We start from the raw sequence: 24106 nt of genomic DNA on the forward strand, positions 1-24106 counted from the left end.
CAGTCACAATATATACCCTACCTTACATTACACACAGTCACAATACACCCTAACCTTACACTGCACACAGTCACAATACACCCTAACCTTACACTACACACAGTCACAATACACCCTACCTTACACTGCACACAGTCACAATACACCCTACCTTACACTACACACAGTCACAATACACCCTAACCTTAAACTGCACACAGTCACAATACACCCTAACCTTAAACTGCACACAGGCACAATACACCATACCTTACACTACACATAGTCACAATACACCATAACCTTACACTGCACACAGTCACAATACACCCTAACTTTACACTGCACACAGTCACAATACACCATAACCTTACACTGCACACAGTCACAATACACCATAACCTTACACTGCACACAGTCACAATACACCATAACCTTACACTGCACACAGTCACAATACACCCTACCTTACACTACACAGTCACAATACACCCTTACCTTACACTACACACAGCCACAATACACCCTACCTTACACTACACACAGTCACAATACACCCTAACCTTACACTGCACACAGTCACAATACACCATAACCTTACAATGCACACAGTCACAATACACCCTACCTTACACTGCACACGGTCACAATACACCCTACCTTACACTGCACACAGTCACAATACACCCTAACTTTACACTGCACACAGTCACAATACACCCTAACTTTACACTGCACACAGTCACAATACACCATAACCTTACACTGCACACAGTCACAATACACCATAACCTTACACTGCACACAGTCACAATACACCCTAACCTTACACTACACACAGCCACAATACACCCTACCTTACACTACACACAGTCACAATACACCCTAACCTTACACTGCACACAGTCACAATACACCCTAACCTTACACTGCACACAGTCACAATACACCCTAACCTTACAGTGCACACAGTCACAATATATACCCTACCTTACACTACACACAGTCACAATACACCATAACCTTACAGTGCACACAGTCACAATACACCCTACCTTACACTACACACAGTCACAATACACCCTACCTTACATTGCACACAGTCACAATATACACCCTACCTTACACTACACACAGTCACAATACACCCTACCTTACATTGCACACAGTCACAATATACACCCTACCTTACACTACACACAGTCTCAATACACCCTAACCTTACACTACACACAATCTCAATACTTGTGCCTGATACTGCACACAGTCTCATTACCCCTGTCTGACATTGCACACTGCCATTTAGCACTATTTAAAAGTCATTTAAAAGTCATTTTCTGAGAGTATCACTATTGTGTCTCTTTTTTATTATTTTCACATACTAACAAAGTGTCGCTGCTTAGTAGGATGCAGCCCTAGGATGAACCCAATGCTATGCCACCAGCCGCCTCCTCTGCACAGCCATACTTATTGCTGAGCAACAGAATAAGACAGCATGACCTGGTGCTCTGATTATAAAGTCAGCACAGTGCCGGGCAAACAAAGTGTTGGTGGGCCAGTTGGGGTGATCTTCCTTTTAAACAGCCCATTGAGAAGTGATATTACAAGGAGCGTGATCTCTTTAGGGGCAGAGTGGCTGCTAGTCGGCGTAGGCCAGAATATGATCGTGTGTATGTGTGTATATATATATATATATATATATATATATATATATATATATATATATATATATATATATATATATAGTACTGTGCAGAGGTTTTAGGAAGGTATGAAAATAAGAATGCTTTCAAAATTGACATGTTAATGTATTTTTTTTATTTAATAAAATGCAAAGTACGTAAATCAATCCATATTTTGTGTGCCCACCCTTTGCCTTCAAAAGTCAGGGATTTTGTTGTATATTGTTGTATAGCAGTATGATTAAGCAATTATACCAATCAGGTGCTAATGATCATCAGTTAAAAATGTCAGTTGAAAAAAAAAATGTCAGTTGAAAAAAAAAATGTCAGTTGAAACACAATCATAAACGGAAACAGAGACAGCTGTGTAGGAAGAATAAAAGCCAGACTCACTAACAAGGTGAGTTGGCTGAAGTAAGTGTCAAAAGTCATACACCGCAGCAAGACTGAGCACAGCAACAACTCACAAGGTAGTTATACTGCTTCAGGAATGTCTCAAGGCAGATAGGGGTTTCTAAATGTTCTGTCCAAGCTCTTGAAGAAGTGCAAAGAAACAGGCAATATTGAGGAGCATAGATGCATTCGCCGTCCAAGGAAACTTAGTGCAGGAGATGAAAGACACATCATGCTTATTTCCCTTTGCAATTAAAAGATGTCTGCAGTGCCATCAGCTTAGCATCACACACTTATGATCACACACATCCATGCTTACACACATACACATCCATGCTCACATACATTTACACATTTATGCGCACACACACATCCATACTCACACAAAGCACTTACACATAGGCATTCATGATCAAACTTACACATGCACATTTATGCGCACACACACATTTATACATATACATCCATACTCACTCACAAACACACACATTAATGCGAACACACAAACACATACAAATCCATGCACACACACTTATACATCCATGCTAACAAACACTTTGTGACGTAAATTAGACCCCCTGATTATGGGAGATATATTTGCACGCTGTATCAATACAATAAAGGCGAATGTGGTATATTAACATTCCCAAAAGACGCAGCTTAATAGTGGAAGTAAACATTTCAGTCCAGCTTTGATACAAATTCCTGGCAATTTCTGCAATTTCTCCTAAATCTCTGGCTTTGTCTGCCTATTTCAAGATCTCCAGGTGAACGGGCAGAGTCTCATGGCCACAAAGTATCGAGCTGCCATTTTCATATTTGGAACCTCCTTTTCTCAATAAAAGTGAATTCATTTATTATATCTTTACTGTCTTTTATAAGGATAGATTAAGGATGGATTACAACCATAAGTGATTCGCTGCAACATAGTGTTTGTCATGTACTGTAAAGGCGTTAATATTCTAAAAGTCTCAGAATGTGTCCATTTACACAGTTCCCATGCATGCTGGTCCGGCGTAGCCCCTCCATTCTACATATGCAATGTGTGCTTATAACTACCGGTCTTATCCATGTATGCAGTGCTACACACCCTTCGTGCGCTCCGTGTTGTGGATGACAGATAAGCGCCAGGATTGGCTGGCTGTTCAATGGCCTGACAGCAGATGTCACTGCGTCTAGACCATTCAAGCAGTTTTCCCAGCCTTCTCTTCGCTGTGCTGTTTTATGCTAATGTGGGTTTGCTGCAGAAGGGGGCATCTGCTGTACGTCTCGGCTCCCCTGTGCATTCCCGAGAACGCTCATGTAGCGTTAGGTTGCAACAGAGGACCCTGCAAGGTCGCAATTCATTGTTATGTGTGAATATTTAAATTGGAAAACATCTGTAAAAAATGCAGACGATCCAGACTGTGCATTTCCACTGGTTTTATTGCTCCATTTATTCTCGCTGATGTGTTACTATGGCAAAATAAGTAATTAGTGTTAGCAATGAAACAATATTATATTGTTTTGCAAGATAGAATATTATAATTCCCTGTTAGTTCCTTTCTAGATAAAATTCACAGGCTGCGTTTTAGAATATATGATCCCACTTTATATAGAATACGGTATATACAATTCCACAGAACCTTTTGTCAGTGATTTCAGTGCTTATACTCTATGACCTTCGGTGTTAAAATAAACACAAGGCTGTAGAGTTTTGATACTGGGTTCCACCAAAGATCCATACCGAGCACATATAAGTCAAGCATTGGATCAGTTACTATGATTGATCTGTATTTATTGTACAGTATTTCTAACACCAGGTCTATCAACATACCTGGGAGCTCTCTGGGTTTTCTTCAGAGGATCCGCGTCTCCGGGTCACCACGGAGAAATTCTGGGTCGTGACGTTGCCGTAACCCTCCCCTGATGGCCTTTTTTTCTTGACTTTTGTATACCTTTAAAAGCGCTGTTATTTTTTTTATTTTTTTGTAATTGTATTGAAAGGAGGTGAAATGACACCGAACAGCAGCTTGGATTACATGGGTGAAGAAATCTTTTCTGTTTACCTTATCATAACCTGTCAGATTGGAGTCAGTTAGCTCTTTTCATGGAAAACAAGGATATTTCGAGCTCTAGCATAATTACAAAAGAGTTTTCTAACGATCAATTAGCCTTTTAAAGTTAAACTTGGATAAGTGAACACAACGTGCCATTGGAACACAGGAGTGATGGGAGTGATAAAGGACCTCTGTACGCCTATGAAGATATTCCATTAAAATCAACTACTTCCAGCTACAATAACCATTTACTATGGCCTTTTTTTTTTGGACGTTTTTGGAAGTATTTTATTATATCTTTTTATGTGACAGCACTGAAGAAATGACACTCTGCTACAATGTAAAGTAGTGAGTGTACAGCCGGTATAACAGTGGAAATTTACTGTGCCCTCAAAATAACTCAACACACAGCACAATCATTAATGTCTAAACCTTGGCAACAAAAGTGAGTGCACCCCTAATTGGAAATGTCCAAATTGGGCCCAATTAGCGATTTTTCCCTCCCCAGTGTCATGTGACTCGTTAGTGTTACAAGGTCTCAGGTGTGAATGTGGAGCAGGTGTGTTAAATTTGGTGTTATCGTTCTCACACTCTCTCATACTGGTCACTGGAAGTTCAACATGGCACCTCATGGCTGTCGTCCCAGAAGAAAGCCTCTTCTAAAGATGATGCACAAGAAAGCCCGCAAACAGTTTAATGAAGACAAGCAGCCTAAGGACATGGATTACTGAAACCATTTCCTGTGGTCCGATGAGACCAAGATAAACTTATTTGGTTCAGATGATGTCAAGCGTGTGGGGCGGCAACCAGGTGAGGAGTACAAAGACAAGTGTGTCTTGCCTACAGTGGTAGGAGTGTCATGGTCTGGGCCCGCATGAGTGCTGCCGGAACTGGGGAGCTACAGTTCATTGAGGGAACCATGAAATCCAACTTGTACTGTGACATACTGAAGCAGAGCATGATCCCCTCCCTTTGGAGACTGGGCCGCAGGGCAGTATTCCAACATAATAACGACCCCAAACACACCTGCAAGACGACCACTGCCTTGCTAAAGAAGCTGACGGTAAAGGTGATGGAGTGGCCAAGCACGTCTCCACACCCTATTGTGCATCTGTAGGGCATCCTCAAACGGAATGTGGGGGAGCTCAAGGTCTCTAACATCCACCAGCTCCGAGATGTCGTCATGGAGGAGTGGAAGAGGACGCCAGTGGCAACCTGTGATGCTCTGGTGAACTCCATGCCCAATTTGGACTTTTTCAACTTGTACTCAAGTGTACTCACTTTTGTTGCCAAGGTTTAGACATTAATGGCTAGGTGTTGAGTTATTTTGAGAGAACAGCAAATTTACATCAAAGTTATACAGGCTGTACACTCACTACTTTACATTGTAGCCGAGTGTCATTTCTTCAGTGCTGTCACATTAAAAGATATAATAAAATATTTCCAAAAATGTGAGGGGTGTACTCACTTTTGTCAGAGACTGTATATCTGCGCTTGTTGGTAGTGTGTAACAATATATATTCAGTCTAAGAAACATTGCCTGCCTTGGCCATATAATATATCTTAGAAAAATATGAGATTTCCATGACAACAGAGTCTAACTATCCTTCTTCTTACATAATACCACGGAGATGAGCTGTTAATGCCACAAGTGGGAGTAAGAACAGAGGTAGTCGTAGGTGCTGCTCCGATATTCAGCAACAGATCTTTGGGGAGCCCATCACAGGGACATCCGGGTCACAGATTATATTACTGTTACATCAGAGGCATTGTGGATGTCTATCTAGAGATAATCTAAAATGTAGTAAAAAAGTAGATGTGAACATATATTATCTGTATAATTAAACTCAACTTGTGATTGAGAATTACTTCCCGATGTCTTTTCCCCAGGGCCTGAAAGCAGAACTGCAAAAGAAGATACGACTTTATTGTATAGTTTAGAATGAGCTCTTAGAGATACAATTCACAATATGACATATTTTGAATTGAATAGACATTTTTAGTATTACGTATACATTTATAAGTATGAGCATGATGCTACAATGTAAACCATGTTATTTTCATGATCCGATTTTCATATTTTATATGATTGTTACTGCTGGAGAGATACAGTACAATTCATAACATGTCATATTCCTTTATCCATGGTAAACATTTTCTGGGTTTATCTCCAGACTTCTCTGTAAAGCATAAAAAAATATGATACACTTAATAATAAGCTTTTCATACCAAAAGTCTGTGGCCACCACTTGTAATTAATGAGTTCCAATGCTTCATCCATTGCTAACAAGTGTATAAAATCAAGCACATAGGTATCCATCTCCATAGACAATCATTGGAAGTGGAATAGATCATACTAAAGAGCTCTGTGAGTGCTATTATTGTGAATGGAAGCCATGAAGCCGTACATCGTACACATTCACACAGCGAAGCTGCCGAGTGCTAAAGTACGCAGCACTTTAGAATTGCCTATCTTTTGTAGCATCACTCACTACGGAGTCCCTAACGGCCTCTGGAAGCAACATCAGCAGAAGCGCTGTGTGTAGAGACCTTCATGAAATGGGTTTCCATGGTCAAAGAGCTGCACACAAGCCGAAAATCCCTGTGCGCAATACCAAGCGTTGGCTGGGGCACACCGCCACTGGAGTCTGGAGAGGTGAAAACCTGTTCTCCAGAGTGATGAACAAAGATTCACTATCTGGAAGTCTGGAATATGGGTTTGGCAGATGATAGAAGAACGCATCTTGTAAAGGAGGAAGAAAGGGAAGGCGTTTTCCTGTGTACCCAGCGAACAAAGCAAGGTCCATAAAGACATGGTCTGAAGAGTTTGGTGTGGAAGAGGTTGACCTACTGCACAGAGCCCTGACCTCAACCCCATCAAACACCTTTGGAATGAACTGAAAAAGAGATTGCGAGCCGGGCCTCATCCAACATCAGTGCCTGACCTCACAAATGCTGTTTTCGCCAAATGGCGCATCGCACAGACCTCCACCGGCTGCTGAAGAGGAGAATTCGGGTCCCCTGCAGCGCTGCGGGGGATCTGGATCTTAGTCTTGTAGTCCAACCTCTTTTTGAGGTCTGATTAGAAGATGACCTTGAATATAAGATAATCGAGCAAATACAGTATATACTGAAAGGGATTTAACAAAGTACAGGAGTAATGCTTTGAGGAGCATTATTAGAACAAGGGATCATGGTCTAAAACTAGAGGGTCCGAGGGTGAGATGTAACGTAAAGAAGTTCTACTTTACCGAGAGGGGGAGGCTAATACCGTGACTGAATTTGACCATGGATGGGAAGACAAAAAGCTATCCTCAAATGTGGCCAGACCAAAGACTGATGGGGGTTTGACTCCCTTACATTAGGAAAAATGGGCAGACTAGACGGGGTGAATGGTTCGTATCTGCCGTCAAATTCTATGTTTCTATATAGATGTGATGGTCAGGTGATCACTTTTGGTCATATAGTGTAGTACATATATACATAGATTACTCTAGACTCTAGGTGTTTTGATGACCACAAACACATCAGCTTTTCCAGATGTAACAGCACCCGCTGCTCAATGTTGCAATAATAAATCAACTACAAAAAAGAAATTCTGACATGGTGTGGCCATGAAAAAACAAGATTGGCAAAACATGTTCTAAACTAGGGGTAGCCAACAGGTATTCCCAGCATTTATTCAAATGCTTTACTCTCTAGGGTGTGAGTTTCTAGGTGAGTTGATATTTTGACTGAGTACCTTAATGAAGACTAAGCTAGCCCTGTATAATTTATAATTAAATCAGTGGTATAGCCTTACATCACTAATTTACCTGAGCATTGGGCAAGGCAAACTCAGCCTTTTTTTTGGTTACAATTTGGCTGGGCTTCCCCTAATAGCTGGCAGTTGCCAACCTCCCCTGGCTAGAACCCAAGGAAGCCCCTTTAATAATCACACTGCTACATCTTCCTAGCTGTGTTCCCACTATGTATATTGCTTTAATCAACATTATCCATTCCATGGGGAGTCACTACCAGCTACCCTGGGAGTCTTGCTTTGATGCATTATAATGTCAATAAGTAATGCTACATATGCCCTGTTTATAAACTCACCATCTGATGATTTTGCTATGAGCACCAGCATGTGTCTGCATTTAAATATCAAATATACGCGTTATCTTGTTGAACAGAATATGGTGTGTATGTGTTTCTGTCTCCAGCAATCCCTGCAATGTCCCATGGGATGCTAGGGATGGATTCCCAACATTCTCCAGGCTACTGATTTGAAGAGACAGTTACCTAAACAGTGGTTACACGGGATGGTAAAAGGTCTGTACCAGGCTTTAAACTCCAAATGTCAAGTCCATACTGTGCCTGTTGCAAATAAAATCACATAATAGCTTAATGGCCACATTATTTATCCAAAGGCTCACACAAGTCTCTCTGTCACACTGTTATATTGTGAGAACTCCAAGGTTTGGGTGAAGGTTCAGGCTTTTGACTGATTTGACTATTTTTGATGAGGATCCCATCTCTTCTTCATTTTCTTTATTAGAGTCTGCTACATTGTGGATGAGAGAGAATCACATGTGATATCACCATAAAGAGCTTCAGATCCCTCATTAAGATCTCCCTGATTCCCTTCTCATTATACACACAATGCAGTTATTCAGATACCTTCCATCCATATTGATGGAAACCCATTGGCATTCCATAAGGGGAACCACCAAGCAAGCACCGTCACGTGACTCACATACAGATACATAGGCATATCCATGTGCATCTGTATTTATAATGTGTATAAAATATAATTGGGATCTACTATGGATCTTTAAAATGAATGCACAGGACAGCCTAACACATACTGTATGTACATTTACAGCACACATTCACCCCAACATTACAATGGAAATGCTTTACTGTGCTTTCCATGGGGCAGCTGGGCGCTGGCTGCAGATGGCAGGTCCTTCCTGTCCCCTATAGAGGGCCGCTCTGGGTGGTGCTGAAAGGGACAGCGCCTGGAAGGTAAAGCAAACCCTCTCCTCCCCCACCGTCTGTGTGCCCTCCGCATGCTGACAGCCACAGCCCACGGTCCTGCTGAGTCCTGCAGAGCTCGTTCCTTTTGTTCCTCGTCAAGGATCTGATCAGCACCAAGAGTTAATCCAGCACCGCAGTGCAGAGAGCTCACCCCCCACCCTAAGCCTCTGCTTCTGCAGAACTGCTTGCTTCCGTGATATTGTGCAATAATCCCATAGATGATCTATGACAGCAGATGCTTAGAATCCATAGTCATCAATACTGGCTATTGCCCTGATTGTTACAAAAACGCCTTAAAAATAACACAATGCGTGTTGATTTTATTTAATTATTCACACACGCTTATAGGTTAAATCATATCATATACACAATTTATAATTCAAAAAAGGACATTGTTTTTTGCATCTTTCTTCTTCTTCTTCATTAAGACACAGGGGTAACAGTTACAGCCAGTGACAGATCACAGGATCACCCTAACCACACATAACCCAGGATCACCTTAACCACACATAACCCACTCACCATCTGAATCATTCAGGCAGGAAGCTATAGAATGTTATCAGCAACTTGTAGAATCCATTCTCAATCATCTATTTGTCAATTGCTTGCTCACATCACTTCCGGGTCCATCTCTTTTTTTTCTGCTGCAGATCTCCCCTCCCTGCTCCTTAATTCTATGAACTTGGATAGCAGGCTGTGCACTAGTGATCTGTAAGGAGGTTCTTAGCAGAACCTCTTGGTGAAGTATAGAGAAGACCCAGCATGGTGTAAGGAGCAGTCGCTTCTATTGTTCCTTCTGAACCTGCAGTGCCTTCTCCTCCCACCTCATCACAGTCCTTCCCCTGCAGCTTTATTTTTTCCCCCACATTTTTTGATCTTTTTTTTTTGTCTGTAATAACTGGTCCATCCCCAGGGGCTTGGGATGGCTGACAAGAGGCAACCTGGCCGGCAGAATGAAGGGGAAGATGTCCCAGCTTTCTTCAAGAACATGGGATCAGGGAGCCCCAAGCCCAGGCAGAAATTCTGTGGCATGTTCTGTCCAGTGGAAGGGTCTTCTGAGAACAAGACCATAGATTTTGACTCTTTATCTCTAGGAAAAGGGAATGGGAAAGTCATTGCCCAGCAGAAAGATGTGACAGGGTCTCAAAAACCAGGTCCTAGAACGGGTGAGACACCTACTGACTTTGGAAAGAAGGTAGAAATCAAGTGCCCATCTGGGAAGGAAGCCCTTCAGTATCTCAATGATAAGGTGAGTGATCAAAAAAGGGGGCAGGTGACATGTATGGAAGGGTTTTAACCCTCCCCAGAGCCTAAAAGAGGCTCATTGTATTCAAAGTTTGCAGGAGAAATGGTGGTAGTCTCTTTGTGTCTCCTGTATTAATTGTTAACCTGGTGCATTTGTACTTGAAGGACTGTGATGGGGTTATTTTTTTTTTGTATATGTAATGCTATGATGTCATGACTTTTGTATCTATCCCTGCTTGAACACAGGTGGATTAATGTATTGCTGATTCTCCTCATCTCAAATGTATTCAAAAGCCAATCTTTTTGGGATTCCATGCAGCCTTTGATCATGTGTTTCTTTAACTGAAACCCTTTTCTTGGACACTAGCTATTTCCTAAGGACCCCACCCTGTATATGGAGCTGTTGTTATGCAGGTCTGGTATATACAGCATGTCCATCTCCTGGTGATGTGTACTTTCAAAGAGAACTGATATTGTGTTCTCATGTGTTGAATATGATGACCAGGCTTATTTATATGAGGCTTTGGGAATGGCAGTAGAAGGTGCAAATGTGTAGAAAGCACCAATTATAGAATGTAGAAAAAATAAATGGACTTGTCACTTGTTAGGCTGCTCAATAAAGAGTCTGTTGGTAAAGCCATGATGATCTTAAACATAGGTATTAAAGAAGATTCTACAAAAGAATGGTAAGGATGGGTCCAGTTATTTCATGAAGAAAGGTGGCAAGTTTATTGGAAGTCGCCAACTTTATAGAGTGGGTACTATAGCATTTCCGTGTGCTTTCAAATCAAGATCAGTACAAGTTTAAGAGGAAAGATTATTTAATATGTAAAAAAATTCCATGAATATTAATGGTTACTAATATCTTCAAATATCATTTAATATAATAAGTCCCAAACCTAATTACACCTTGCAGATGCGTCTACTAAAGTCTAAATGCTGGGTTCTTCTTAGATACATATTATTGATTAATCTCCTAATTCTCCCATGAGATACACGAATACCATACAGAAATAGGGGTCAACTCATCGATCACTCACATTTTTGATGCAAAAAAGTATTTACGTATAGTAGACCGGCATATACTATTTTGAGGGTACTTTATATTCAAGTAGATGCCTGAGGTCTAACAATTAAATTATGCTGAGTCCATTACTGGGATGCTCTTTGGCACTAGTTATTCTACTAAACTCAATGGAAAATCAATTTACTGCTACCATGAGTAACTTAGGACCAACTCCAGGAATGGTAGGTCACACCTATTTCCACAATATCACCAGGAGACCTGTTTGGACACTTTTTTTTTTATCTAAACACATTCAACGGTGGTTTTAGTTGCTTGTAGTGGATTCTGGTTTTACCTTAGAATCTCAATTATTATACATTCCCATATTAAATAGCCCTGGGAATTTCAGAACTAAACTTGAAGGAAACTTTATATGCAAGTAATGTTGTTACATAGATTTTACAGTAAATATGTAACCATTAGTCTGCACTGTTGAAACATTTTTAGTGGTGGATGAAGCAGCCCCATATTGGGACACAAGGCGAGCCAGAACCCATCCAGAAACTTCTTTGAATCATCATGCTTGTGCATGAGGCAAGGTGGACCACTTTTGGAGAGACTGGTCTTAAGATACATCCAGATGGATGTGAGCCATGACCCAAGTTTCCTTGCTTATACCTTCTCACTTGGTTCTGAATGATGTCCCTCCTTCTTTGTGGGCCTGACTTCAGTTTGTTGAAGCATTTCAACTCATGGTCTTCTCTATGCTTTATAAAAGGAGAAACCCAGTGTGTTTATCCTGCATGAAGAACCCTGCACAACACATTTAAATGGTGACTTGAGATTGCAAAGCTCTCTTTTTACTTTATGGTGGGTCAAGCCTGACAAGCGAGTTGGGGTGCCCTCTATAATACACAGTTAACTTGAGGAGAAATCTCAGTGATATACCTATGCCCTATATAGGGCAAAATGCAAGCAAGATCGTTTGGGTACGCCACCAACTGCCCTAGATATCAACTTCAATTAAGTAAACTAGACCTGTATGTTCAATCCAAATATCCCCAATTGATTGGAAAAAAAAAGAAATGGGAGCTGGCAGAGAATTGAAGAGAAACAGCTTTTTGGGTGGCTTGGCAAAAGTAGCTTCCTCCATCTATGAGGCTGGTCTTTGTAGAAGAAGGAGAAACTTAAGCACTTAAGCTTCCTTCAGGGTAACCATTTTTTTCAAATATACATTTTGCTCTAAACGTTTTATAAAAATATCAATGTAATGGACTTCTGTTAATTCTGGTTAAAAGGTCACGGCTCTGACCAACTCTGTCCAAATTTATCAAACCATATGTTTATGGACACCAGTATATGAACAAAAGTATTGGGACACACCGCTTAATTATTGAAATCAGGGTGAAGGACAATCTTAAGGATTCAGAATACCAAGACATTTTGGACAATGCTATACTTCCAACTTTGTGGGAACAGTTTGAGAGAAGGCCCATTTCTATTCCAGCATGAGTGTGCCCCAGCGCACAAAGCAAGGTCCGTAAAGACATGGTTGGATGAGTTTGGTGTGGAAGAACTTGACCAGAGCCCTGACCTCAACCCCATCAAATACCTTTGGGATGAACTGGACAGAGATTGTGGGCCGGGCCTTCTTGTCTAACGTCAGTGCCTGAAACACAGAAGCACTCCAAAATCTTGTGGAAACCCTTCCAAGTAGAGAGGAAGCTACTATAGCTGCAAAGGGGGAGAACCAACTACATATTAATGTCTATGTGTTTAGAATGTGATGTCATCAAAGTCCCTGTTGGTGTAATTGTCAGGTGTCCCAATACTTTTGTCCATATAGTGTATATTTTCATGAAGACATAGAAAACGGTAAAGGTTGATCCCACCAGCAGATAGAGCTGGCTTTGGAAGCTAGTCGGCCTTGCTTGTGGCTAGTGACTTCAAAGATCATATATGAGGCAAAAAGAGGCTTCCCTCCAGGGTTTGTAGAACCTGTCCTGTTTTCCCTAGTTTAGTCAGCATTCAGCTGGCATAAGAAAGCATCCTGGCAGCAGGATTTCAGATGTGTCATGTAAAGTGAGCCCACAATACTAGTAAGGTAGCACCACCAAGCTCTGATAGGACAGTAGCACAGGATGGTTTGGTTACTTTCTGTTACACTAGTTTATCAGCAGGTCATTTTAAGGATATTTGCTGTTCCTCAGTGCTTGCAGTGTGTAACGCGTGGTTTTAGGGTATGTGTTTCTAGAAGAGGAAATTGTGACTGGGGATACTGGCCTTTATGTTGGGCTTAACTCTTCTGAATGCGTTGCAGTCCTGATGACAGATAGGAGAGTACATTTTGCGGTGTGTGTCGTGTGTGTGTCTGACAAATGTTTTTATACCACTAAACCCCATTGTTACCTTGCACTAACAGCACATTGGGATTGATCCACATCCACCTATATAATACATATGCAAAAGCACACACAATTTAGTTTCAAGGGTAACCAGCACACATTTGATTTCACTTTCATTTCCCATTTGGCTTTTATAAAATATAAAAAATTTGATTAACTATAAATTGGCCTTAAATTCTAACTACTAAAACGCTTGAAACAGAATGTGCAAGCAAGAGGCCTGGTGCCCCCACAGTTATAGCTCCATGTTTAACTTGAACCTTCTGTATCCATGCCAATGCAGCTGTTTGCAATGGTAGAGTAAATCTTGTGGTGCGTTGTGGTGCAACTGAAATGTGTGATTTATATCTTTGGGTGTCACTTGGTTGAGATTGAGAATAATGAACGCATTAGTTTGAATTTGTGTTAGTTTGGTTGAGGGTTTCAAGGAGTTTGCTTTGTTGTAGAGCCCTGCGTGGGACTGTTTTCTAAATCCCGCTCCTGCCCGCTTCTGCTGAATTTCTGACCATTACCGCCTGCCAGATCCCGCAACATATATGTTCAACCCCGCCCACTCCCGCAAACATCATTCACAAACATTCATTCACTCTTTCATATACTCATTCCCCCACCGCCTTACCTGAACTGCAGATTTCCTGTGCACTCCCACAAGGCTGTCTTCGCGTTGCCCGCGCACAGCGTCTCTTCTCTTGTCAGAGTCATGTGACGTGACGTAAATTCACGTGACTCTGCTGGGTTCCTGGGCGGAGAAGCTAGGTGCGAGCAACGCAAAGGCAGCCTTGAGGGAGTGCGCGGGATTACTGGGACCCGCAGGTACATTGTCTGACCGCCCACTCCCGCCAGCGACACCCGAAAAAATGTCAGCACCTGCTCGTTTTTTTGCAGTCCTCTTATTTGTTGCGCTGAAGCTTGGTTAGTATGAGTGTGCAGACTTTTAAAAGATGTTTAATTAAAATTGAACCTATATTTTTAATTCTCCCTTTTTTAACAGTGTACATGGGAGATTTCTTTGGGGGCCATCTGGCGTACAGGGCAAATGCCATTAGGGCCATACTTACCCGATCCAGAGGTATAAATCTAAAAATGTAGCCCGTGTGCCCCCATGTACGTCATTTGGAGGGTACTGGCCTTAATTGCCAGGCCGATTAGTCATCCAAAGTCTGGCCCTGATGTTATAGGACAAGTGGGAATGTCTAAAAGTGATTGGTCACCAGTGAATGCTTATTGGCTACAATGCTGTAGCACTGCTGCCTTTTCCCAGCCAGTAAGATGTTGCCGGCCTCCTGTACAGACAAATAGTGAAGGTAGTCAAACAACCTAGTAAATTAAATAAGCAAATGAATAAAAAAAACAAACTATAATATTTTTATTAATAATAAAACTTTTTTTGAATTTGAATTTTTTGAATTTGCTTAACATGTAATTTTTGTGTTTGTATGTATTATAAACACACATAATATTATATATATATATATATACCGGTATATATATATATATATATATATAGTTTCTATAGATCATAGACATATTATAGATAATTAGACACATTTTTCTTGTCCGCCACTTGCAACCACATGACAGTTTTATGTAAGAAAATATGTGAAGGTTTTGCCAGAATTCCATTATGGTTGCTATAGCAACTACAGACAGTTTAGGTTCTAACCAAAGTAAGTGCTTTAAATCACGACTTGCTTTGGATGGTAGTTAGCAGGCAGTCAGTGATTACACACTATACATAATGATGGTTTTTTTTGTGTTTAATGATGTATTCACTGGAAGTATTTTTAAAGGATGGGAAAACTTTTGCCATACCACAGTTTTACTGAACATGTAGAATTTTGTATAAAAGTGCCATCAGCCTAGAAATACTTCATATGTTTTCTACTTTGGTGTGAATTAGAAAAAGGAGATTCCCCCAACCTTCCTACCAGTCTGTGCATTGTAGACTAAGCTGGACAGTGGTGTATTTAAAGGAGCAGTCCCATGGAAACAAATGCACTGCATGACCAAAGGTATGTGGACACATAGGCAGCCATCTCCATAGTCAATGAGAGGTAGAATGCGTCGTACTGAAGAGCTACAGTGCCTACTGAACGTCTGGTGCAGGAGGGATAATGTTCTTGGGCTGTCCTTCAGAGTTTGGGCCTTTAGTCCAGTGAAGGGTAATGTTAATGCTACAGCATACACAGACGTTACGGACAGTTGTGTGCTTCCAGCCTTGTGCCACCTGTTTAAGGAAGACCCTTTTCTGTTCCAGCATGACTGTGCCCCCAGTGCACAAAGCAAGGTCCATAAAGACATGGTCTGAAGAGTTTGGTGTGGAAGAACTTGACCGGCCGCACAGAGCCCTGACCTCAACCCCATCGAACACCTTTGGGATTAATTGGAATGTTAATTGTGAACCAGGCCATCTGGTCCAACAACATCAGTGTGGGCACAAATTTGTAATAAGATGTCCAACAAGCTCATATAGGCGTGATGGTCATACGTCCAGATACTCTTGTATAAGAGTGTGCATGTGTATGCATGTATGTATATATATAAACACACAGATGGGGCCAGACTGGTCCAGGGACTGGTGGAACAGCACTAAGACTGTGCTGACAGCCGTCTAATCTTATTCCTACTTCCCCTGGGCGATAAAAGAGAGGTTGCTTGCACAGTGCGTGAGCGCCACAGAGAAATGAATGAGTGAATGAATGTATACGTGTGTTAGCATGCATGTGGATGTGTGAGTGTTTGTGTGTTCATTTGGATCTATAAGCGTTTGGGGGCAAAGACGATTCCCAGCACTCAACAGGTTGAAGTTGAGGGAGCTGGGGAGAGGAGGGTTTTCTTTTTTAAACATGGAGGGCATCTTCAGGGATTAGCAAAACACTAAAGGGTTCAAAGACAATTTGGGTGCGAAGTTTTTAAAGTGATCTTATCACCATAGCAACCAGTAAAATACCTATTTTCCTGCTGATCGCATCATTGGCTGTTGAAATTTTATACAAAACATTGTCCATCATAAATAATCCTCACAGAAGTCAATGGCAGGTAAGAACTGTTTGGCCCGTTTAATTCCAACTATAAAACTTCAAACATACTTGGTCCGCATGTTATGTCACTTGGGATTGTGTAGACCCATGGCACCAGCCAGGGTCGGACTGGGGGTGAAGAGGTGGTCCTGGCACTTTAAGGCCAGCAGCTTCCTGATGACATTAGTGTGGCAAGTATGGGGCGCTGCCGGCCAGCAGGCATTTGCTTGCGGTGCCAGCTGGCCAGTCCGGGCCTGGTCCCAGCGCGTTGTGTTATGATCAAAGCGAGTGTGTCGAACGAAGGCAGCCTCCAGCACAGCTCCAGCTATGTGAACCAAATCCCATCATGCTTAACCTAGTAGAGTGCAAGCCTGTAAGGGCAGGGCCCTCTTCTCCCTCTGTACCAGTGTGCCTTAACCTGTGTTATATTGCACTTTATATAGTGTAAATTTGAATGTTGTTGTTTTCACTTCCCTTTTGTAACAGTGTTTTGCAGTGAAGCGCGATTATGGTTACTGCTACGCATACGTCCCTTACAGTAGCCAGCCAGGTTTAATCTTGCTATAAACCAGCATTGCAATTAACCGTAAGGGGCTGCTCTGAACTTTGAGGGGCTGCCATGCTGTCCAGTGCATCATGGATGTGGCCTTAGCTACAGTGCAGTGATGAAGCCGGATAATGAATTGTGTCTAATCACTTATTTGCACCTTATCGCAATGCCAGCAGGAGAGACTGTTCTTTGGGACACATCCGTAGATTGTGTCACAAGCTTTTCTGGACTGTGTGCACCTCGGCCACTGCAAAAACAAAAAGGCAGCCTCCAGCACTGCTCCTGTGAAGCAAACCCCATCATGCTTTGAGATCACATAATGACCAGTGCAGTGTCCCAGAATTATCAGTGCAGTGTCCCAGTATGATCAGTGCAGTGTCCCAGTATTATCAGTGCAGTGCCCCAGTATGGCCAGTGCTGTGTCCCAGTATGATTAGTACTGTGTACCAGTATGATCAGTGCAGTGCCCCAGTACCAGTGCAGCCTCCCAGTATAATCAGTGCCAGTATCCAGTATAATAAGAGTAGTTGTCAGCTCGCTGCTCTGTTATGAAAGTCAGTGTAGGCTGGCAGTGTACAGCACTGGAGTGAGCTGCTTTGCCTTTGACTGCCAAACACTGGACAGAGCAGGCATTGTAGCCGAGCCCTGACAGTGTCGTGCAGTCGGCGCTGGGAGACTGGCATTCAGTTGCAGTGTCACCTGAGCGCGAGGCACTGGATTATTTGCAGCGCATCAATCTCAGCCCCACTGCATTGCAGTCGTAGAATCCTCTATTGCAGCCCCGCCCACTACCCGGGATTCTGATTTGCATAGCGACTCCCTTCTCAGCCAATCAGCGCCATACGGAGATGTCGCCTCGGATGAGGCCAGGGAGTGGCGCTGCGCATGCGCAGAGAAGCCTGCTGCAAGTCTTTTATTGCAGCCTGGGCAGAGGAAGAGCGGGGGCAGCGCATCCTCATCCTCCTTCTTCTTCACCTTCTCCTCCTCCTCCTTTTGCTCAGCACCCTCCGTCCGCAGCATCACCCCATAGCCAGCAGCCTCCCAGCCCTGCCCCAGGGGGAGATCCGCAGCCATGTCTTACCAGGGCAAGAAAAACATTCCTCGCATCACAGTGAGTAGCAACCGACTCCCCCGATGCATCCTGTAGAATGGGTGGGCTAACAATGCATAGCTCATGCCACACTAGCCCTAATGGCAAATGCCCTTATCTGTGTGTGCTCTTGTGTAAATACCCTGCAGGGGCATCGCTGCACACTGTGCTGTAGGTGTTGGCGAAGGGGTTCTCTTTACAACCATAGTTTGGGGTCACCCCCCCATTTCTACAAACAAACACACCCCCTCCCCTCCCTCCCACTAGCAAGGGACACAAAGAGTGCAGTGTAGCTCCTGGGGCACTGGCAGGTACTGAGGGGCATTGTGCAGTGTGGACAGATGATGTGCAGTGTTAGGCTGCCTGCAGTGTAAGCGGCTGTATCTCTTTAAACAGTGCAGGTATTTCTATACATTAGTATATTAGGTGTGCAGAATAGGAGATGATGGTATGTATTATTCGGATACAGTGGATTCAGTATAAAGCTACCCCACTTTTCCTGTATACTGGAGGAGAGTATGGAGTATACTGTCAGTGTACACTAGACTAGATCATGATGATTTTTCTGTATCCAGTGGAGGATGTTAGTGAGCATTGTGTAGGAATACAGTGAGGCTTGGGGTTCATTGTCTCTGTGCACAATGGGGATGGGGGGCTTTGTCTGTGGGTACAGTTGATCATGTAGTGGATACAGTGGATGCAAGTAGGGTGTGGAGGGGGCAGTGCACTGTATGATTTGGGAGAGGTGTATTAAATGGTGTAGGGGTGGCAATAGTAATTAGGGGTGTAAATATAGCCCATGCAGTGTGTTTCCAGCTTGCTGTTTGTGTAGCGTCGGGGGTAATTGATCTGTTTACTTGTTGTATTCATAGTGATGGTAAAGATGCAGTGTTCATAGGGGTTATATAATGGTTTGGCTGGCTACATGGATGTGATGCAGGGGGGGGGGGTTGTTGTTATCTTGTAGTTCCCAGCGTCTGCCCCTTTGCTGCCTGAGCGTGATGTGAGTAATAGAAGAAGGGAGCTTCGGGTTGAATGATCTGATAGACTGGTTGCTGGATGGAGTGTTAGCATGAAGCGCCGGGTCGAGCTGGGCTGTGATTATGTTGCATGGACTGTATGATGTTTGGCTCGTTAGATTAGTAGGTACAGGGTGGGGACTGGCGCTGGTAGATTTTTGCGCTGTGATTATGCGTGAACAGATGGGGTTACTCTGACACACTCGGGAGGAGGGGGCAGACCTACATTCACCAGCCAGTGCGGAGAAAAGCAGGGTCCCCGTTGTACTCGCTGCAGTGAGACCCATGTATCTTGCCACCATGCCAATCATATATTGCGCTGTGCTCCCTGCTAGGCGCAGGTGTGCGGCTCTCACTGCTTGGCGCAGGTGCATGGTGCTCCATACCAGCAACAGAGGTTTGGTTTCCTTTCCCTGTCATGGGTTTAAGAGTCTCTCTGGCACAGGTGCACAATAGTCTGCCTGTCACAGGTGTGTGTCTGGTTGTCATGACTCTGTCACAGGCGCACTGTACTCTCTGCCTATCTCAGGTCTGTCAGCTCCCTCCCTGTTGCAGGTGTTTGGTGCTCCGCTGCCGCCATGGCAACGCGGTGCTTTAGTTTTCTCTAATACACTGCCCCCCCCCACCCTCTCTTATTTACTGTGTACCTTTATATTTGGGTTTTGGGTAGCTAGTAGAAAACCCAACGCACTACAGTTTTAACAATACGCGGACGGGGGGTCTAGTTTCCATGGCAACCGTTGCTGTCTAATGAGAGAGGCTTCTCTACTGAGTGTTCTCCCTTCACTGGTGAAATCCAAAGCATTTCCTTTCTTTCTGGAGCATTCCAGCAGAGCAGCCAATCACTGCGCGTGTATTTAATTCGCCTGACCGCCGAATATAAAATACAGGGAGCAAGCTAAAAATCTGAAATGTTATGTAATTCAGAAAAAATGATTTTTGTAACACCTTCCCTGTATAACGTTATTTCCCCTTAAAGGGACACTCCAGCCATTGTATACATTCTGTAGAATCTCCCATATGCATTTGCCCCTCTACCCCCCAGAGATGCGATATACTTACCTCCAGTCAACTCCAGTCAGTTAGAACCCGCACCGGGCATGTGTGGAAAGTCCTTCCCTTTTTAATAGGCATTCTTCTGTAATGGGAGTGTCGGGAACTTTAAACTGTCCCTTTAATGTCAAGTAGAGAAGATCTTGACACTGTGGAGTGGTCCGTCCGTACAAACAGGTCTTAATAGACCTTACCGCTGGATCGCCAGTATCAGTTAACTGGGTTTGCCTCAGACTCGCCTCTGCTCAGGTAGGGCTGTGCTTGAGGTACAGCTGTCACTTTCCTTAATCCTATGTTTTTCAGTTCTCTACACTAAATAAAGCCACAAAATAGCCTTTAACGATGAAATCAGAGAAAAAAAAACCCATCTTGGATAAATATCATGGGACCAGCCATCCAAAAGGGACAGTCTGGTATCCCAGAACAGCCTCCTCAACAAAGAATGCTTCTTACAATTATTTGTAAGTACTTTACTAGGCATTCTTCAACCTATAAAAAAAGCAAATTTCTTTAGGTGAAGCTGCAGCGCAACGACTCATCGAAGGTACCACTTTCTTCACATGCACACTAACCAAACTATTACCCTTTATTGACAAACCCAAAGCACAAGCTACAGGTAGTTTCAATATAATGAATTCAGCGGCAGTTCCCATTGAACATCTGGTCTGTGTGTGAGAGCTCAGTTCTTCTTTGAACTTTGAAGCCTAGTTGATTGGTTGAAGTTGTCGGATCGGCTGGTAAATTTACCATGTCGAGCGCTCTAATCTCAGATGAGGGCTGCAAAATTTCAGCATGGGGCAATCCCAGCAACATACTGTCCTGAAATACACACACTCAGGCTACTACCTGTCCAAGAGCTCTTTAGATTTGGCATGTAATTAAAGGGACACTCCAGCCATTACATGATAACTGGGAGTCCCCTTTAAATTATTATTTCTTCTCCTTGCAAATGCAGGAATTCAGCAGAATCTCCTACGTATTGTCTGGATTATAGTTTGGTGCTATTTTAAAAGTTAATTAAAAAATACACATTAGTAGAAGGGTATAACAGTATTCTCTCATTCTCCCTCTTACTCACACTCTCACTAACACTCTCACGCTCTCTCGTGCCTTCTCAACCGGCCGCTTCCGTGTCATTGTCTCCTTTCCCGCAGCTCCGCTTTTCCCCTTGCATTGTCTTCTGTCTTCGCCCTCTTCTCCGTGAACCTGGCCTCCTGCGCACTTCTGCAAAAGGGCGGAGCCTCCAGGCACACCCAGAATAATACAGACAGATTCACAGAGAAGTGTTTTTGCACCGGTCTTCCTGTCGAACCATTTTTCTGGCCTATCTGAGTCACAGGGACAGCCTCTCGCTTGTTCCTGCAATCAAGGGAGAGGGTGTGCCAGGAGGCTCCGCCCCTTTTTGCAGAAGTACTCCGGGAGGCCTGGTTTACAGAGAAGCTGACGAAGACAGAAGAACAAAAAGAGGCAAGAGAAGAAGCAGAGCTGCGGGAAAGGAGGCAGGGACATGACGGAGAAGGTAGCAAAACAGTGCGGCCTATAATCGGGACGGGGCAGTATTTGTCTCTGTGGCCTGCAGTAGGTGTTTTCTGGCTGAATTGCCACTTGCACACACTTGGTGTAATGGGAGTTCCAGGGTGGGGTGTTACACGCATGCACAGAAAGTGTTCCTGTTGGGAGCTTGTTTCTGCCACCGATTGGCAAGCAGACGAAAGATGCATGGAAACCGGACTGTGAAGGGGGTATTTACTGGCGATTACCAATGCATTTAAAGTACTTATAAAGCATGTAACATATGTTAGTTTTTTCCTGTCTTGCAGAGGCTACAGGCTTCCCTGGCAAGATCAGGTAATGCCTTAATCTGCTCTCAGGCTGCAAATGTAAATACCGTATTATCTCTATGCCATGTCGCAATCACTATAATTAAAGTTAACCTATCACTTTCCCATATCCCAAATGTCACGTATTGCAAAGGACTTGTGTTCTCATATTTAAAAAAAAAAAAAAATATATATATATATATATATATATAACAGTTTAGCTGTCATTTTTATTGATAGCAAGAGGGATGTAGACGACAGGTAAACTCATGCACTTTTTGTGGTGATCACTTTGTAGCATGGAGGATGTTGAGTCATAACATTACTAAAACACAAGAAAAATAGGAAATTAATAAGCATCTGCGTCTTGTTCCAGAAACCTGACAAAGAGGGTTGGGGTCTTCTTTAAAGGGACACTCCATCAACAGATTACAATAAAAATATACACTCACTGGCCACTATATTAGGTACACCTTGCTAGTACCGGGTTGGACCTTCAGAACTGCCTTCATTCTTTGTGGCATACTTTCTACAAGGTGGTGGAAACATTCATTTGGTACTAAGGGCCCCAAAGTGTGCCAAGAAAATGTCCCCCACACCATTACACCACCCACAGCCTGAACCGATGAGACAAGGCAGGATGGATCCATGCTTTCATGTTGTTTACGCCAAAGTCTGACCTGCCATCTGAATGTCGCAGCTGGAATCGAGACTTATCAGACCAGGCAACGTTTGGCTGCACCAAATTACCTTCTCTGTGGACCACTTCCATGTCTTGTCTGCTTTTCTGCAGCTTTATTTCTTCTATTGCTTCTTCTTGTTCATCTTTCTTCGTCCGCTTCTCCCGGTATCATCTCCGTTGGCCAGGCTTCGCAGAGGCTTCTGCAAAAGGGCAGAATATTGCAGATGGATTTGGGGAGAATGAGAAGATTTTTTACACCTCTCTTTCTCCTGGAATCCATCTACATTTTGAAAAAGCCTGCTCAATGGCGCTGATACCAGGGAGAAGCGGACAAAGAAAGACGATCGAAGAACCAGAGAAGAAACAGAGCTAGAGGAAAGGAGACAGGGACACGGAATCGGTCGGCAGAGAAGGTAGGGAAACATTGAGAGCGTGTAAGAGAGAATGAGGGTGGGTGAGAAAAAATAGTTTTAGCCTTCTACTAATGTGTCTTTTTTTTCCTTAAAAAATTAAAGCTCTAGGTCATTTTAATTAATGTGTTTAGTTACCTACACACGTAAGTTACATGTCGGCTTCACAGACGATCGCTTGCTCACCAATTCTAAAGATGGGGGTTTCTCATCTCAGTAATCTTACAGCTCATGTTCGGGAATGCGGTTTTGATGATGTCACTCGACCGATGGGAGGCTTGTGAAAACACTCTGGCCATACTCCTCTGTGACATATATTTGTTGAACTAATTACTGCTGTGCGTCGCTACATAGAATTAATTGCTTTAATGTGTGTCTGACTCATTAATTGGTTTCAGTGGAATTCACATTGTGTTGTATACTCTCTTTTATCAATATCTAAATAATAAAATACACTCAATGACTTCATCGTCAACATTTTCTCAATCATAGAAAATATTACCCGTGGCCCTTTTTTCAGGAGTTATTTCGATGTTTTAGTAAATGCAATCTCATTTAGCTTGGTCAATGTAGACGGCTGTCTCTTTCTACAGCGGTTTTTTTTTCATCTAGAGAAATTAGTCCATTGGGTCACGATAGAACTTACCCATTCTGGAATCTTGGTTGCCTTTACTCTTGAAAGCACCAGATGGGT

At 43.0% G+C, this 24106-nt stretch overlaps 1 protein-coding gene across 3 annotated transcripts in view; it reads left to right on the top strand.

The window, feature by feature from the left end:
• Positions 1–10018: 10018 nt before the first annotated feature.
• Positions 10019–24106, top strand: part of DPYSL2 (dihydropyrimidinase like 2) — a 29874-nt gene continuing 15786 nt past the window's right edge. The window contains exons 1-5 of one of the 3 annotated variants that reach the window (XM_053465457.1): positions 10019–10223; positions 18097–18098; positions 18276–18347; positions 21909–21927; positions 22561–22581. In XM_053465457.1, the coding sequence (XP_053321432.1) occupies positions 10035–10223; positions 18097–18098; positions 18276–18347; positions 21909–21927; positions 22561–22581 (303 nt within the window). In that variant the 5' untranslated portion in view covers positions 10019–10034. Of the gene's footprint in view, positions 10362–18096; positions 18099–18240; positions 18450–21908; positions 21928–22560; positions 22582–24106 lie in introns of those variants that run through there. The other 2 variants (XM_053465455.1, XM_053465456.1) reach the window with 2 other exon arrangements.

This window comes from Spea bombifrons, chromosome 4 (genome assembly GCF_027358695.1).
Source record: "Spea bombifrons isolate aSpeBom1 chromosome 4, aSpeBom1.2.pri, whole genome shotgun sequence".
Lineage (NCBI taxonomy): Eukaryota > Metazoa > Chordata > Amphibia > Anura > Pelobatidae > Spea > Spea bombifrons.